The 18,529-nt window shown below is 49.2% G+C and overlaps 1 protein-coding gene and 1 long non-coding RNA gene across 2 annotated transcripts in view; both read right to left on the bottom strand.

Annotated features, from left to right (window-relative positions):
* Positions 1 to 4,282: 4,282 nt before the first annotated feature.
* The window catches only part of CTNNBL1 (catenin beta like 1), a 169,248-nt gene continuing 155,001 nt past the window's right edge, over positions 4,283 to 18,529 (bottom strand). The window contains exons 14-16 of the mRNA XM_019943897.3: positions 15,787 to 15,924; positions 15,492 to 15,564; positions 4,283 to 4,474 (exon numbers count right to left, since the gene is read on the bottom strand). Of these exons, the coding sequence (XP_019799456.1) occupies positions 4,386 to 4,474; positions 15,492 to 15,564; positions 15,787 to 15,924 (300 nt within the window). The 3' untranslated portion in view covers positions 4,283 to 4,385. The remainder of the gene's footprint in view (positions 4,475 to 15,491; positions 15,565 to 15,786; positions 15,925 to 18,529) is intronic.
* On the bottom strand, positions 5,454 to 15,485 carry LOC117308350 (uncharacterized). The gene is made up of 2 exons (XR_004522324.2): positions 6,994 to 15,485; positions 5,454 to 6,846 (listed from the first exon to the last, which is right to left on the bottom strand). It is a non-coding gene; the product is annotated as an uncharacterized lncRNA (long non-coding RNA).

The following is an 18,529-nucleotide window of genomic DNA, read 5'->3' as shown; positions in this document are numbered from 1 at the left end:
ACTTCACTCATAAGAGAAATGCAAATTAAGACAGTAAACTCCATTCCCCGATCAGAGAGGCAGAGATGAAGACGGCTAACACGGCCACGGAGGGTGTGGGGCAGCCCTCACATACACCACTGATGGGAGGAGGGCAACGTGACAATATGCATCACGGTGAAAACTGCACATCCCCTCTGACTTAGCAATTCTGCTTGGGAATCTAAACTCACACATGTGTGAAATGACGTTCTATACAGGATGTTCACTGCGGCATTGTAATAGCCAAAGATCGAAGACAACCTAAATGTCCATTAACGGGATTAACTGAATTATGGTACCGCTCTGCAATGGAGCTCGGCTATTAAAGGAGTAGGGGGGGGACTCTGTGCGTTGGGTAGATGTAGAGTGAAAAGCAAGGTGCAGACCAGAGACCAGGAGATGCCACCGTTTGTACTGACTATATTTTATTCACTTGAAGACACTGAAGGCTGCCTCCGAAAGGATACTCCAGCTCATTAGCACTGGTTGCTTCTGGGGAGGGGCCTGGGTGGGCCGGAGACGCAGCTGGCAGGGAGACTTATGCACTGAATCTCCTTATGTACCTTCTGAAGTTTATGCCAAGGGCACGTGTTACCTAACAAGGGAAAGGGGACTGGAGGAGCGCTTGCCATTTTCTCGGCACAGATAACGAAGGCCCACCTCTGTGATACCAACCACTCTCCACGTGTACCGGGGAGCAAGACAGATTGAAAAATGTGGCTCCACTTTTATCTCTACTGTGGAGTAAGAAAATCTAATCAAGAAGTTTTTGCCTTTAGGAAAGCGAGTCTGGTCTCCCTGTTGGCACTAAATTGACGCTTTGGTAACGGCAGGAGATGCCACCTGGGCACTGGTGCTGCTGTGAGGGTGACTGAAGGTTGCCTTCCAGCTTCCCTGACGATGCATTTCCCCCAGATAAAGAAGGAATGCAGCCTGCATGCAAATCTCTCTAAATTAGACACGGCCCATCTTGACGCCGCTGAACTCAGGCCGACCGCCGTGAGCGGAGCAGCAAGCCGCACAGGAGGAGGAAGATGAAATCCTCATTTCCCGCAGGAAGGAATTCTGGCTAACAGTGCTGAAAGGCTATTTTAGTGCCGTGTTTACATAGGAAAAGGAACACCGCCTGGCTGGGGTGCCATGTCCCGGACCCAGGTATGGACACAAGGATGGACACGAAGGGGCTTTGTTTGAAGGGGAGAGCTTGGGAAGCCCATGAGTGGCAGACGCAGAAGTCGCGTTCAGAACCACAGGGCAAATGGGGCCTTTTTTCGAGCCCAAGAAGTCCTCCTGGAGGGGTGGAGGCAGAATCTCAGCCGTGAGCAGACGCAAGAGGTAGGACCACACCCCTCGAGCCTGAGGGTGAGCAAGATTAATACTGAGGATCTTCCCCTTGTTCTTAAAGCTCTTCTCAGCCTTGAGTGGCGGGTTGTTAAAGTTAGCTGAGTTTACTCCTCGTCCCATCTCCTTGGTCTCCCAACCCCTGGAACCGTACACCCTTTCTGAATCCTAAGGGATTGTACCTCACATTCCCCCCAAACCCTCCCATCACAAAACTGATGGAAAAGGGGACCTCATTTGAAAGTGAAGGTGTGAGTTCAAACTTGCTTTTAGTACAGGGACTTATTGGAAAAACAAACTCTCAGGAGGCAGTCTAACATAGGAAGCAGGGCAAAGTGGGGGGGGGGGGCTTCCCTGGTGGCGCAGTGGTTGGGAATCTGCCTGCCAGTGCAGGGGACACAGGTTCGAGCCCTGGTCTGGGAAGATCCCACATGCCACGGAGCAACTAGGCCCGTGAGCCACAACTACTGAGCCTGCGCGTCTGGAGCCTGTGCTCCGCAACAAGAGAGGCCGCGACAGTGAGAGGCCCGTGCACCGCGATGAAGAGTGGCCCCCGCTTGCCACAACTAGAGAAAGCCCTCGCACAGAAACGAAGACCCAACACAGCAAAAATAAATAAATTAATTAATACTATATTGCTTGCAATTATATAATACTATCTTGTCTCACATTTTGAAAAAACAAAAAACAAAAAAAACAAAGTGGAGGGGACTGTAGCTGAGGGGGTCAGTGGCCTGAAGCCCTACCCACCTTCTCTTCTATGTTGGCTTCTGATGCACTTGTGGGAAGCCTGGGGCTCAGGTAGAACACAGCTGGGAAACTGCTGGACAGAACTTCTCTGGATGGATAATCAGGTGACAGCAGTTGCTTCCGGGTGGGAGATGGGAAGGGAGACTCCTCTCTGCATACCTATTGTTAAAATTTGAACTTCTGTACCATGTACAAGCATTACCTGGGTAAAAACAAAATTTAAAAAGAAAATAAAGCTGAAGGACTAATGATCTAAGTACAAACCTTAGTTCAAAAAATTTAAGATTCTGAACTTATTTATGAAACAGAAACGGACTCATAGACATAGAGAACAGACTTGTGGTTGCCGAGGGGGAGGAGGGGTGGGGGAGGGATGGGTTGGGAGTTGGGGATTAGCAGAAGCTCACTATTATATATAGGATGCATAAACAAGGTCCGACTGTATAGCACAGGGAACAATCATTTTGCTGTACACCAGAAACTAACACAACATTGTAAATCAACTATATTTCAATAAAATAAATTAAAAAAAATTTAAGATTCTATAGGTTACATTTGTTGTGAATTCATTAAATCCCATATGGACAGTAGAACAGATCAAAGTGGACTGTATCAGTCAGGGACCTGTGATTGTCTCCTGAACAGAGGCAGCTCAAGGGAGGGCAGAGCACGGGCTGTGGAGTCAGACCTCGCTTTGAATGCCGGCTCCATGCGTACTGGTCCCAGGGCCTTGCACAAGTTACTTACTCTCTGGGACCTCTCTTTCGGCTTCAGTAAACCGGGGATAATGATGCCAGCAGGGCTGCTGTGCAGGTTAGAGAGAACGGACGTAAAGTGAGTAGCACATAGCAGGTGTTTGATACATGGTCGCTATTATAATTACAGAAAAGTGAAATTAAAAAATAACTAAATCCATATGTGACTGTAGGGCAACTCTGATTCTGTAACGGGCCCTGGAGCAGGCTCAAGATGCCTCCCTGGGGAGTGCTTACCTCATGGTAATAACAGGCACACTGTCCATCTTCCCGCCAGGCTGGACGTGAGCACCGAGAGGGTAGGGCCTGCCTCACTCACTGCTCCATCACCAGCCCAATCCGGGGTGATACAGGTGCCACCTAATTACGAGTCCCCCTGGGGGGCTGCCTGGGATGGCGAACAGTTTCTCCTGGCATGTCAACTCTGGCCAGATGGTAGTGGCCGCCTGGAGCCCTGTCCCTGGGGGCTCACTGAGCAGCCAGAGCTGCTCTGACTGAATGGTGGCCACGGGACACAGCATGCGGTGTCCCTCGCAGCTGGCCTGCTGACCCTGGCTGAACACTTCATTCTAAGTCGGTTGTCCTCCCACCCCTCACTCAACGAGGACTCTATGCTCTGTGACAGAATAAAAACACGCTAAAGGACCGCTGACTTCTGTAGAGGAGGAGACCAGCTTTCTCACAGTCCCTGTAAAAGGGGTGAGACTGCAATTCTGAAGCCACAGACATGTGAGGGAAGGACAAAAGAAATCACCAAATGGGTATTATTACCCCCACTCTGCAGATGAAGGAAGTGAGATTCAAGAAGGTGAAGCCACTTATCCAAACCGCCACAGCTGGTAAACAATGCAGCTGGATTTGGACGCCCTGTCTACTCTAAAGTGGTAGCTCTCACCCTGACACTAGGAACCACCTGGGGGCTTAGGACAGTTCCAGGGCCTGGGCCTCACTGGACATTCCGATTTCATCATTCTGGGGTAGGGCTCAACACTGATATGTACTTTTAAGCCCCCTTCCAACCAGAGTGACTCGGACATGTGGCCGGGGTTCAGACCGCTGCTCTGAGGACTGTGTGCTCTGCGGGCGGCCTTGCAGTGCCAGGAAGCCCTCCCCAGGGTGCTTCTGCACGAGCCACGTACCTCGTGTTACACGCCCAGGCTCTTCGTGTCAGGGCTGGAAGCCCCAGAGAGGTCCCCAGTCCATGCCTTCCCCTTCCCAGCTGCAGATGGGCAGCCTCACCGCAACCCCCAGGGCAGCCCCAGTGGCCACTTTATCACTCATCTGCTCTCAGAGCCTCAGTTTCCTCACTGGAAGGGGGAGGCCAACCACTAAGCTTCCTCAGACGCGTTCCGTGAGCACTGCTGGGAAAGGTGTTGGGTAAAGGTTAGAAAGTACAGAGAACACCAGCCCAGGAATACCAAAACTAGCTTTTATTTGTCCAAAAGTCACATCGAGCTCCGTAAAAACTGTTCTGGGGGAGGCCCAGAGAGAGTCCCTGCTGCCCAGGGCCAGGGGCCGCTAGAAGTTCTCCAGCAAGCCCAGGATGCGCTTCTGCTCGCTGTCCCGGAACTCCGGGCTCCGGCCATCCCCGATGTTCTCTGCATACTCTGGGGAGACAAAGGCAGGGTTAGGCATGAATCTGAGGCGTGGGGTCCTTCGTGGCCGGGTCACATCATGCCTCTCCCTGAACCCCAGCTCCCGTGGGGTGTGTGCTGCTCTAATGCCTCCAGTGGCAGCCACGGTGGCAGTTGTGTGCAAACTCCTTGGTCTTGCATTCACGGCCCATGGGGGAAAGGGCCCAACTCCCCTGTCCCTGCCCGCAGTCCCCTCCTAGCTGCAGCCTTTCTTCACTTAACACACACAGTGGATGCTATTATGGGCAGATGCTGCCCAGACCCAGTGGTTCTCAGAGCGGGAACCCCAACCAACAGCAGCAACATCACGCAGGAACTTGTTAGAAATGCAGATCTGGGGACTTCCCTGGCGGTGCAGTGGTGAGAACTTGGCACTTTCACTGCCGGGGCCTGGGTTCAATCCCTGGTCGGGGAACTAAGATTTCACAAGCTGCGTGGCGCAGCCAAAAAAAAAGAAATGTAGAGTTGGGTCCAATTCAGACCTACTTATTAGGAAGCTCTGAGGACGGGGCCCAGCAGTCTGTGAACAAGCCCTCCAGGCGGTGCTCATGCTGCTCACATTTGAGAACCACTATCTGAGGCAACGGGGATAAAGTCCTGATCAAAACAGGACAGGTGAAAATCTCTGCACTTGTGGAGCCTACTTTCTAGTGGGGGAGACAAACCGAAAGGCAAATAAAATATATAGGGTGGCTGTCAGAAGGCCTCACAGAGATGGGGGATTTGATTAAAGACCTGAAGCAGGTGTGTGGGGGAATATCTGGGAGCGAGTGGCAGAGGGGCAAGCAGAGCAGGGGCTGAGAGGGGAGCATGCCTGGACCCTCTGCGGTGAGCAAGGAGCTCAGAGCCGGGGAGGGGCGGGGCACAGGTCGTGTCGGGCCACTGTAAGGACTTTGGACTTTCCCCTGAGATGAGAAGTTATAAGAGCGTTTTAAGCAGAGGAATGACATGATTTGACTTTAGCCAGCTCACTCTAGCTGCTGTGCGGAAGATACCCTTAAGGTGGCAAGGGCAGAAGGAAGGAGATGTGATTTGATTGGTGGTTTGGTCCAAGGAGGTCATGGTAGAGGTGAGACGTCTTCAGATTTTAGATGTATTCTGAAGGTGGATCCAGCAGGATTTACTGAGAGACTGGAAATGGGGCGTGAGAGAAAGAGATGTGGATAGTGAAGTTGCTAAGAAATACGACAGGGTAGTGGAGAGGGTGACAGGGAGCTTGGAATTCCTCCAGGGAATAAGGGGAACAGGTGTCTGCACCACGAAGGGGGGGGCTGCGGTACAGTCCACTGACATGAGATTGAAACAAATGGGTGTTTTTTGGAAAGAGGGAGGGAGAAAGAATGGTCTAGAGACGCCCAGGAGGAGCGTGGAAGGCCCCTCCTCCGTCTCCAGTGGTAAAAGGCATGTGGGAGAAAGTAGGTACCACTTGAGAGGACCCATCCCCGGTAGAGACAGTTTTAGTTAGAGCAGGAAGATAAAGGAAATACGCCTAAAGAGGATGGGAATACAGGACATGATGCTGATGACAGAACATAATCAAAGAGTTGTAAGGTGGGTAAACATATGGTCCCGTTTCCCCTGTTATCCCAACAGAGTACTTAACACACCTCCATTTTATTCTCAAAAGTGTCCTGGCCCCCCCAGATTATGTGGTCAGCTGGTTTTAGGAGGCGGGAAGGGGTGCGATATGGCACAGAAATGATGTGTGGAGCTTAGGGATGAGAGTGCAGGGCCTGTGTGGTGACTGGGGCCCTGGGTTTCCTGTGGTGGCTCCCAGAGCACCGTGGACGGGGACGGGGGACGGAGAGCCAAATCCTCTGTGCGCTGACCATGCCCTGCCCCCGCCCTCAGACAGGAGATGGTGCAACACTGTGGGCTGTGTTTGTATCCTGACTCTGACTCACAATCCTAGGTGGCCTTGCGTGGTCTCCCCCTCGGCAAATGCATGTAAAGAACCTATAATAACAGATGTTCAAGATACGCTAGCTCCCTCCCTGAGCCTGCTTTGCTCAGGCCAGCAACATCTCTCTCAGAGAAACACCACACATCCTTCAAGGACACCTTCTCCGCAAAGCCCCGCCCGCTCACCTCTGACTCCTGTTCCTGTTCTCAAGCCTCTGTCTCCACCGCAGGCCTGACTTCTAGATCATCTTCTACTTGTCCCCTCTCTCCCTCTAGACTGACAGCGTCATGAAGGTAGGGGCTTCCGCCTTACTTTCAGCTAAATTCCCAGCAGAGCTTGGCTGAGAGCCAACTACCAGTCTGGTGCTGTGAATAAGCTCTCAAAGCAGTGGCTCAGGAATGAGTGCCTGCGGGTCTGCCCCCAGCTCCCTGCCTGGGGTGGCCTGAAATGGAACAATAGAAAACTCTCTTGCAAGAGGCTTCTGCATAATAAAACATCTGCTCACCCAAATCAGACAAAGAGTGGGGAAAGGGAAGAAAGCCTGCAAACCCTCCCCTACCTCCCATCCCCCACCGTGATGGAGAAATACCTTGCCCCTGCCACTTCTTCATTTTTCCTCCATCCTCTTTACTACTTTGGACATGTGCCGGAAAACGGGACTTGGGATTCAGACGTGTGCCAGCTGTGTGTCTCCCCCTGGAAATCATCCTCTTCTGTTAGGCCCATCCATCACCTCCAACAGCAAACGGCTGTGATCCCTTCTATTAAGTCTCCTTAAAGGGAGGGCTGGGGTGATGGGAAAACAGAAACTGGGCTGCGGGAGAAGGCTAGGGGCTGTATGTAAGTGGTATCTCTTACTCACATGTGAATGATCTAGCCGCTGCCCCAGGAGAGACAGAAATGACCATTATAGCATTTAATACCCTCAGAGGCATGGTCTGAAAGCAAGAGTCTTAATGGACTGAACTAACACTTTGTTCCAATGTATTCTCAGACCCAGGAGAGAGGGAAGTGGAGAAACAGTCTGATCCTTTGGGGCAGTGATTTTTTTCCAAGTAAAGCCAACTTCCCTGGAGGGACCTAATCTCTTTCTAGGGATGCGCAGAATAGAGGCCCAAAGTTTGTATCAATCCCCTGCTGAATCACCCCTCCAAAGGCCTTAGAAAAACACATGCCACCGCTGTACACAGAGCACTCACCCAATGGACAAGTCTCCTCTGTTGCTCCACATGCGGGGAAGGAGGAAACAGTCAGATTACCTGCTCTCTGGAGATGGGCTGTGAAGGAAGTTAGTAGGATCTGGAAGAGGGGCTATCCTGTACAGAGTGGAATGGGACCTCACATGTGGTGAACACTGTTTACGTGCCAGACATTTATCTATATTGTCTCATATAATCTTTGCAGCAATCCTATAAGGCAAAGAGCACCACCTCTGTTTAGAGATGAGGAAACTGAGGCATATTAGAGAACTGAAGCAACCTGCCCAAGTCTAGGATGGTAGAGGAACTGATATTCAAACCAAGAACATGTGTCAGAAGTGAAAAAGGCACGTCAAAAGCCATGGGGGTGGGGCTGGGGAGCCGGTCCCCAAAGTGACATCCTCTTACCTAGGCAGTTATCTTACCCTGCCTGTTCCCCATCCTTTGGGGAAAAAATCTCCAAAGCAGCCCAGCCGTGGCAGGGCGTCTGGCTACAACGTCCTCACAAAAGGTAAGGCTCTTCAGCGCTTTGTGACCACCTAGAGGGGTGGGATAGGGAGGGTGAGAGGGAGACGCAAGAGGGAGGAGATATGCGGATATATGTATATGTATAGATGATTCACTTTGTTATAAAGCAGAAACTAACACACCACTGTAAAGCAATTATACTCCAAGAAAGATGTTAAAAAAAAAAAAAGGTAAGGCTCTGGAGGGAATGTCCTGGAGTAAAGGGGCCTCAGCAGCCAGAACAGATGTGGAGTGGGCTGCTGGGGCCATGCTCCTTCATGCCAGGTCACTGAGTGTCAGGGCTGGCAGGCCTCTCAGAAATGTACTGCAACTGGATGGACAGGTGACCGGCCAGGGTCCCGCAGCAAGCCAGCCACAGGGCCAGGCCCACCGGGTCTGACAAGCCCCGGGTGCTCTCCCACTGGCCGTGGCAGCTGCTACCAACTGTGTACCTCACCTCTCACCCTCTACCCCCTACCCCAACTCATTCTTTGTTTCCAGAGTAGAATCCTATTTGGAGCAGACCTTGGTGGTGCCAGCTTCCTCTGGTTATTAAAGCTGCTGCAGCAGTTTATAAATATTGAACAGATTCCTCCCAGAGGTCTCGGGAAAGAGTCCTCTTTGCTCTGTGCGCACGCGCGCGCACGTGTGTGTGTGTGTGTGTGTGTGTGTGTGTGTGTGTGTGTGTGTGTGTAAGAAAGGGAGAGAATGCAGGAAAAAGAGAGACGCTAGATGAAGGGAGAACTTCAGGGTAGGGGAGAGGGAGAGGGGAGACAGGAAGAGCGTGAGTCGGGTTGGAGAGTGAGAAAGACGGTGTACACATAGACTCCCTTCTCGACTTCCCCAGCATTTTCAAATGCTCTTACAATAAAAGCTTTGATGGAGATCAAAAACAGGCAGCAGTGCTGAATGCATAAATATTAAAGCAAACTTTAGACAGCAGGTTTACTATTCAGACATGGAATACAAGCTGTTCTGTTTTTGGTAAGAGGAAGAGGGAGGGACACCGGGCTGGCGGATGGGGAAAGACTGTCTTTGAGGACGGAGACTGGGACCAGCGCTCACAAGCCTGGTTCAGATCCCTGGACCTTAAGCCTTAAACACTCACCCTTGAAAAAGTGCAGGAGGAAGGGTGAGTGGGGAGAAGAGGAACGCCAATATTTTTACACTGAAAACCCTTGAAGACATAGAAATAATCACAAAATAGAAACTGGGAAAGTAAAATCCTTGAGGTCTAACAGAGAGTCCTTAATGACAAGGATGAGTGTGGAGGGACTAATGTCACTTCTCTAGGAGGAGGATGTTGTGCTGGGGCTGCAACTGGGGATATAAGCTTCATCAGGGATCTGATTAAAATGAAACCTACTTAAAGGAGGAGGAGAAGGAAACTTACCCTTTGCTTACAGCGCTAACAGGGTCACATCCCTATAGACCATTTTCCCACAGACCTTTCAGCTGCTTGGAAAAGCACCACCTACCCCTTCCACCCCCACCAGGCCCTGAGGAGTATGGCCTGGGTGCTGGTCCATGGGCTTTCCTGCCAGCACTGGTGAAAGGATTAGGCCAAGGAAGGGAAGGAAGGAACCTGCCTTTACTGAGCAAGTATTCTGTCCCAGGCCCCCAACTGCATCTCAACCTCAACCTTCCTTGGGGCAGTATTCACTTGCGGTTTGTTTCTTACAGAGGAGTAAAGGAAGGCTCAAACCGGTTATCTACTAACTTACCCCAAGTTACAGAGAGCCAGAATTCTTGCCGGCCTGTACCTCTCAGCTCTGCTTATTCCTGCGTGAGCCGGGATGTGAATCACAACGGTGACGGTAGCTACCATTATCAGGCACTTATTACGTGCCAACATGTAGGCACTTTACCTGCAGCACCTCATCTAATTCCCACAGCAACCTTTTGAGGCAGATTACCCTCATCTTATAGACACTGTGGCTTAGGGAGAGGGCAAGTAGCTGCCTAAGGTTAAACAGCCCCTCCAGGGTCCTTTCCTGCCTCCCAACCCTAGAGGCCATAGCAGCCACGGCCTGGCGCAAGTCACACACATCAACGTGTCACCGGAAGAGAAACCCTATCAGCTTCTGCAGCTTTCAAATCACAGAGGCAAAGCCCAGGTTACCAAGAGCTGAACTCAATATGGAAATACGTGTTTGTGAGCTTCTGAGAGAAGACTTCAAGCCATAAAGAACACAAGCAAATCAAAGGGCCGGGAGCCAATCTCCGAAAGCATTCTGAAGTCTTTGGCTCAGTCTTTTCGCCACCAGTGACAAGAGTTTTGAGTCAGTAATCCTCTAAGCTTTCCTCTGCCAAACAGCCCAGCACCACCTGATCTTCCAACAACTTTCACCAGTGACTAAAACATCCAGGAGGCTCACCAGAGGCTTCCAGGCTAACCCCCGGCACAAGTATTTATACGAAGTATTCCCAGGTCACAGTGCCTACTCCATATCCAAGGAGAGGACCACTCAGTGCACATCTGCATCTGCATATGGAGGTCCTTCACGGGCTTCAGGAAGCCATCTCCCTACTTACAGTCATCAACCTCCCAGGAACGGAATATACAAGGGTGGTTGCCAGGGGCTGGGGGAGGAGGGAATGGGGAGTAAGTGTTTCCTGGGTACAGAGTTTCAGTTTTGCAAGATGAAAATAAGTTCTATGGGCGGGGGTGGTGGCAGCAGCAATGGTTAAGTGGTGGCTCCTATGCATATTTTAGCACAATTAAAAAAACACCCCGAGCACCTCCTCCTCTGTGCAGCCTCTCTGGATCGTCAAGCTCCTTTTTAAATCTCCAGCAGAATTAACTGTGCGTTCTTGAGTCTCACTCCATACCTTAGCACTGACTTCAATCTGCTTTGTGTTGTGCTTATTTATCTCACATGTGATGGCACTGAATTGCCCTGGGGACAGGGCCTCCTAAGTGTCTCACTCATCTAAGGAGCCCACCTAGTGCCCTGTGACGCCAGTGGGTACTCTGTAAAGGTGGATGCACTGAATTTTCTTTCTTAAAATGCAGTAGGAGTGTATCAGGCGATTGGTACAGTTAGAGCTCTCCTTTCTGCCAGATGGAAGACGGACTGAGTCTGGATCCAGTTTCCAGCATTAATAGTGACTTGGGTAACATCCCTTAACCTTAACCACAAGTCTTGGTTACCTTATCTGCAAAATGGAGACTGTAATCCTGCTTTTAGGACCGTCGTGAGAACCAGAGAACATACATTAAAAGCCTGGCACAGAGGACGTGCTCAGGAGAGACCACTCTACCTACTGGTCCCGGATTTCTGGAACAGCACAAAGAAGGCTGAAGCACCACCTCAGCAGTACCCTCAATAAGCATTAGCTGAGCCCCTTCTCTGTGCCAGGCATGGGCCAGGCACCAGAAGGTAAAAGCCAGGACGACTGTCACTGCCCTTTCAGAGCGCGTGGTCCTTCTCTGGCACAGAGACCACCGTCCCCTAGGCGGGCACCAGAGGCCTTAGGCCAGAGCTGCTGCCAGTTCAGGGAAAGCTGGACTTTGGGAGCACTGAGTAAGCAGTCTGCAAACCAAGGGACTTTAGTGAGCCATCAATTTTCCCCAGCTCTCTTGGCACCCCCAACAGAAAAGGAGGGAGGAAGATCGTGAGAAAGGGGACTGAAATATAACGGGAAGAGTCCCCTGCTGGGCTTGCCTCATCAGCGTTTTCCTGAGACCTCAAGGGATACATCAGCTGTCATCCTGCCAGCAAAACTTAGGAAATATATAGGACATAAAATCAAAGAAAGAAGCTTGCATCTAATTAGCACGTTAAAAAAAAAAAAAGGAAGCAACCCAAACTGAAAAACAAAATTAAAATCAAAGAGGACAGACCGATGAGCTGGCTTTCTTTGTGAGGCTTTGTTTTTTCGTGCATTGTGATGGAATGAAGGGTGGAGGCAGGAGGGGGAGGGCGTGAAGGCTTTTAAGAGGTGGGCCTGAACAGAGCCCAGATGCCACCCCTATCCAGCCCTGCGGTAGCCTCACCCCTTTGCAACCCCAGCACTGCTCGGAGCTTGCTCATTGCACCACTTTCAGGGGCTGCTGAGAGGCAGCCTGTGGCACAGCTCCACCGCCCAGCGCCGCAGGCAGATGGGCTTCCTGGGGCCAGCGAGAGCCCTTTATTATAACCTTAACCTTCCATCTGGAGAGAACACTTTCTTCTGTTTGTTTTCAGTGGTCAGCGTCCTGTGAGGACTTCTTTGACCTGGGCAATGACATCTAATCTCCTGGCTTTAAATATCATCTCCATACTACTGACTTCAAATTGTCCAAACAAGCACCTCTCCCGCCCCAATGAGAATGTCTACTCTCTGCTGGCCAACAAAGGGATGCAGGCGCTACCCGTAACCCAAACTCACCGTGTACCCAACAGAACTCGAGAGACTTGCCCAGCAATACTCCCAACCCCACCCAATGCTCCAGCCTCCCTCACCCCTGCTTGGCCTCCACTGATGTGGCAGAGTCCGTATGAAGGCCACTGATGTCCTGTGTTGGATGTTTGCTCCTTCTGCCTGGGACGTGCCTTTCCCTCTGGGACACCATTCCCAGTCCTGGGACCAGCCTCTCCTCCCCTGGGATTCCTTGGTATGGCCTGTGCCTCCATTACTGCCCCCTTATCAGTCCCTTAACGCTGTTCACAACTTTAACACAGCACCTAGCACATCATAGTTAGTTTCGAGTATCTCTCCCAGCTAGACCATGAACCCTCAAGAATAGGGATCTTGCTTATTTATTCTTCCTTGTATCTCTAGTACTGGATACAGAGCTTGGCACCCAGCAATGCCAGCTGAGTAGTTGTTGGAGTGTGTATTTCACTTAGCTTGATTATGGTTGGTCATTTCTACGTCTATGTTCCCCAGAAGACTATAAGCTCCATGAGGGCAGGTGCTGTGTGACACCTTAGTAGCACAGTATTAGCACTGTGCCGAGCCCTGAGGAGAGTCGCAGTAAACGTTTGCCAATTTAAATTCATGCAAGGGTAGGGTTTAATTCAACAATGTTTAAAATATTCACCGGGTGTCCATTATGTGCCTGGCATTGCTCTAGGTGCTGAGGAGACACGGAGAACGAGCCAATGTCCCTACGTCACGGAGCTTACACTTTAATGTATGAGACACACAAATCAAGGAAACAAAGACATAAATAAAAGTAATTACAGACTGTGATAAGGGCTAGGAAGGAAATAAACTGGGTGCTATGATGGGAAATAATACATGGAGAGAAGTGGATTGATTCAGGATGGAGACTGGAGGCAGACGTGGCAGCTTTACTAATGGATTGGCTGTGAAGGGTGATGGCGAGAGAGCTGAAGGGCCGGACCTGGGTCTGGGAGGAGGGATCTGAGAGTCTGGACAGAGCGGGAAAAGAAAGCAACAGGGGAGAGGAACAAGAGTGGTGGGAATGAACACAGCATCTGTGCAGGCTGCTCACCTGCTCACCTGCCCAGACAATCAACAAATGTCTATTCAGCACCCAGTATGCACCCAGTGCTTTAACAGGCACTTGGGGAATAAACTGGGATCTGAGGGAGACAGAGGCTGGCTCACAGCAACTGGAAATCCTGAATAACCTCAGGTATATGTGTTAGGATCTCTGAAAGAAAAGCATCCACCTACTACGTGTCAGCACCTGTTAAAAACACTTTTCCTTTCTCAGATCACTGTTTTGATCACAGGAATGGAGGTGCAGGGAGAAGCCTAAATGCAGGAGAGTAGAGCTGAGAGTAATAAAAAGTTCCAATTGAACACGTGGGCGTTGAAAGTAAATGCCATTTAAAGGCTGGGGTTGCAAATCACCACAGCTGCATTAGGGAGGAGGTGGCATGACACCCTGAGCAGTAACTCATGTGAATGTGACACTGAGAAAGAGGGAGCACCCATGGTGCCACTGTGGAAGATGCTAGGCCAGGCTCATGAACAAGTTCCCCCTTTCCTCTTTCTGAGGGAGAAGACAATAAATTCCAATGGCTTGAAGGCTCCATCTACAAAATGGGCACGACGGATTTACCATCCCCACCCTCCTGGGAGGGCTGTGCTGATCATGTGATTTCCAGTCCTATGTTTTCACTCACACTGTTCCTTTGTTTTGGAATGTCTAAGACCCAGCTCAATGTTACTATTCCCACAAGGCTTCCCATGGGGTTTTAGCCGTGCCTCACTTATAATGCTGCTAATGATAATCATCATCATAATAGTTCATAATACTCATAATAGTTCACATTTGCCAAGAACTTATTAACTTGAGATATTTTCCATATATCATCTCATTTAATCCTTTTACCTAATCTATGAGGTCCCAGAGCAGTTGGATACCTTGCCCAAGGTATCACAGTAAACAGCAGAGCCAGGATTCTGTTTCAGGAGCCAGATCCCAGAGCCCATGGCTCTTAACTTCTCTTCACTTTATTGTATGTATCATTTATCTCCACATTTCATCTCCCACATGTAACAGGAGTTATAAGCCACTTACAGGCAAACCCTCTGAGTAAATCTAGCCTAATCTCTCATCTTAGAAGTGGGCAGGACAAGGGTCAGAGAGAGAGAGATGATGTGCCTGCAGTTACGTCCATCACGACTCTCTCTCTGAACTCTGGCATTATCAGTACTATAAAAGCCAATACAGGCTTCTAGCCGCCATGTGTGTTAGTCTGTGCTAAGTGGCTCGAGGGTGGAACTGCACCACTGAGCTGATTGAGAGCATGCTCGCCGACTGGAGGCCCCTTGGGAGCCACTCCAGCTGAGTCAGGCCCAGCCAAAGATACAACAGCATTTGAGAGACCCGTTGGGGTAGGTGAAGGAAATTCGCCCAAGCACTTTCTGTGTGCCAGGCACTACACTGGATGCTGTCATGTAAGTATCTTGTGAACCTTTGCAAAATTTCTTCTAGATCATGCTCACACAGCTGGCGGAGGGCAGCGCTAGCACTGGAAAGCAGGCATGCTTTTTCTACTGCACCACACTGCCTCAGATTCACTTCCTTCTGCCTTAATTCCAGGTAGTTCTTGTTAGTTCCTTGTTTTTTTCCCCTAAGAAAGCAATTTCCTTCCACTACATGCAGCTTGGAACTAGATTTTTTTGTTTATTTCTTGTTTGGTGTTTTTTTGTTTTGTTTTTAAATTTCCAACACCTAGTGCTCCTTGTTTGTTATGTGTTTTTAAAATTCTGGAACTAGAGGGTTAGAGGCAGAGAATAACTAGGTTAGTCTTCGGTATTCTGACAAGATGACCTGGACACACACTGAACTGGACAACACACTTAAGCCTTCAGTGCAGAGAATGTTATGCACCAAATTCCAGGGATATTGACAGAGACAGAAAGCATCGCGTAATTTCCCTGGAGCCCCAGACACAAGCAACGTGCAACTCACCCTTGATGATGTGCCTGACAATTTTGATGGAGCTTCCACGCATATTTAGGATTTGGTGAACCCTCTGGCGAATCTAATAAGGAAGGGGAAGAGTGGAAAGAGAAAGAAAAAGCATCATTTGCCCTGGTAGACATCAGAATACGTCATTGAAAGTATTCACCTCACCCCCTGAAAGAGAGGGCCCACATAGAGTGAAGGAATTCAAGGAGAGTGTGATTCGCTCCATTCTACCTAAGCAGGTGGCAAGCAAGGAGTCAGGGAAGGAAGGGCCCATCCAGGGGCAGCCCCCTCCTACCTGGGGCACGTTGGCATTGCAGATCTCTGCCATGATGTAGCAGATGTGCTGGAGAACAAAAAGCCCTGCATCCAAGCGCCGGAGGTAGAACTCATCCTCAATGTCATTGTCTATGATTTCTCCACGCCGGACCATGTCCTAGAAATGAATGAACGTTTGGGAATAAAAGCCACACAGTGAGTGAAGGAGGAAAGAATAGGTTTCTAGTCCACCCATAATACACAGAAGAGTAGTAACTACAACTACAACAACAAAAGAAAACCACTCTGCCTCGATTTGCCTCCTGCTTCTCCCATTACTCTAAAGTATCTTATGTTCTCTTGTTGGCCCAGGGAGTCAAGATTAAAGTCCATTTTTCCTATACAGTTACTCAGGGCCAAAATGATCTCATCAACATATTCAACCTGAAAAAATAAGCTGATGGGGACACAAATCTATTCATCTGCTTCTACTCATTCTTTACTCTTTCGTTCCAGCCTCCATAAATAACCTCTCTACAGATATACTTAATTCTCCTTCCCTTCCAGATCAAGTTAACCTAGGGAAGAGAGCTGCTTTCTCTACGATTCTGTCTTGGTATCCTGGTGATGGCACAGGTACCCAATCTGTGTGTCCCTTTTGGCTTACATTTTGTTAGATGCAAAATGCTGCCCATCTTTCCATTTCATTCCACAAGTTCAATACTCCCTCAAGGCCAAAGTCCTAATGAGTGATGCGAGTCTCTTTCCTAAACTTTTGTAACCCCAGACCTATCAGACTTGCTGTCCCCATATCTATTCCTCTCTAGTAGATTCTTTAAAAAAAACAAAAACAGCTTTATTGAGATACAATTGACATACCATACAATTAGTATAGTCAGAGTTGTGTAACCACCATCACAATCATTGTAGAGTATTTTCATTCCCCTCCATCTCCAAAGTCCCTCATCCAGTGGATTACCACCACCTTTGCCAAGAGGCCTCTTCTTCCCAACTCAGGGACTTTAGGGCCTTCCTTCCTAGGGATTCTGGGGTATCTCTCAAGCCAACGCTATTTTTAAGCTACCTCTCTTACAGAGCCTTAAAGCTAAAAACTCCTCCTTTCCAAAATTCCTGACAGCACCCTTGCAGGTCACTCCATGACACGACCTCTTCTGGCACGTCATATTCACACTGATTTCAGTTATCATCAGCTCCCTGTTTCTATAACTCCCTTTATTTCATGAGGGTGAACTGTGAGCTCTGTGAAAGTGGGGACTGAATTTTGTCTTTACATCCCCAGCTCAGTAAACATCCAGGCAGTGAATGAAAGGAAAAAGACATCTCCGTTTTAGGCTGTCATCTCTCAGGGGTCAGAACTGGAGGAGGGACTCATTCTACACGACTAGCGACTGGTCTAAGAAGACAGGTGCTTGAATACATGCCTTTGATGACGACAATCCATTTCTTAATTCCGTCAGTGGTTTTATGGCCATGGTTCCCTCTGCCAACTCAGGCTCCTGTCACTGACAGAAGCCCTTGGGACCCTGCTTTCCACTCTCCCAAACTCGAAGGACTTACCACTGTGGTCATCAATCTCCAACCAGCATCCTTCAGAGACTATTTAGATGCAGATAACATGCTTCTTTATTTGCCCAGGGGGCCAGCCTGCAGCTACACAAGGCTACTTTTCATCTCACTCCCAAAGGCCTCTGTCTGAGAGGCAATAGAGGGTTCTAGATTTGCCAGGCCTTGTACTGCTCAGTAAATCACCACCACTAATTCATAGCTTTGTTTAGTAGCAAATTCCTTGGTAATCTGGTAATAGTGCTAACGTTCATGAGGTAGTCATGGAGCACTGGACTGACGTCCAAGGAGTTTACAAGTAGAAGGGCCTCTTTAGTTTCTCATTTGCTCATAATCATAACTTCCTGCTCCAGAACTCCTAAGTGTTCAGAAGCTGGGGGCCCAGGAAGGAAAATTACTCTTGACTTTCACTCATGCAAAAAGCATTTGCTGTTAATACTTCACATTTCTATAATGCTGCAGAGTTTAAAGTGTTATTATGTATATGGTCCTTATTACCAAATTTAAAGAGAGCAGGGAAGGGATTATTAATCCCACTGTACAAATTAGAATCCAAGGCACACAGAGGTTAAGTAAGTTGCTCATAATTACCAGTTACTAGAATATGGACTCCCCGGGGGCAGGAATCCTGTCTAATTCACCTCTGAGGTGGAAATGAGTAACATGAAGCACAGTGTTCAGATCTGGACCCTGCTAAGTGCCTAGTGGCAAGAACACCTTCCTAAGCATTGAGTTAAGGCAGAAAAGGAATGAAAATGGAGGTAAGGGGATGCCCTGGTCTTAGTCACCAAGAAGCTGACTGTCTATCCGGGAAGGTCACAGTAACACAGAAAATGACCAAAAAGTAAAGGGATACAGTGCACCCACAAATTTAAAGTAATTACAAGTGGTGGGTGCTAATCAGGGCTGGTTAAGATGTTAGGGCATTGGGAAGAAGTGACTTAGGTAAGGTTTCAAGGATCCTGACTGGCAGACATAGCAGGATGAATGCCTTAAGAATGAAGGCCTTCCTGTGGTCCGAAGCCTTATGCAAATGCCTTATGCAGTTCATACTTTCTGCTCACTAGCCCCCGACCCATACACACAGCACAAACAGGCCTGCCCTCCCTTTTCTGGCCCCTTCACTTTTGCTTGTAATGTTGGTACTCTTCCCAATCCCCAATCTCTATCATAATGTATTTAAAGTCTAAAACGTGATA

This window comes from Tursiops truncatus, chromosome 15 (assembly GCF_011762595.2).
Source record: "Tursiops truncatus isolate mTurTru1 chromosome 15, mTurTru1.mat.Y, whole genome shotgun sequence".
Taxonomy (NCBI): domain Eukaryota; kingdom Metazoa; phylum Chordata; class Mammalia; order Artiodactyla; family Delphinidae; genus Tursiops; species Tursiops truncatus.
Note: the sequence above shows the minus strand (reverse complement) of the source record. Positions and strands in the feature narration are given on the sequence as shown.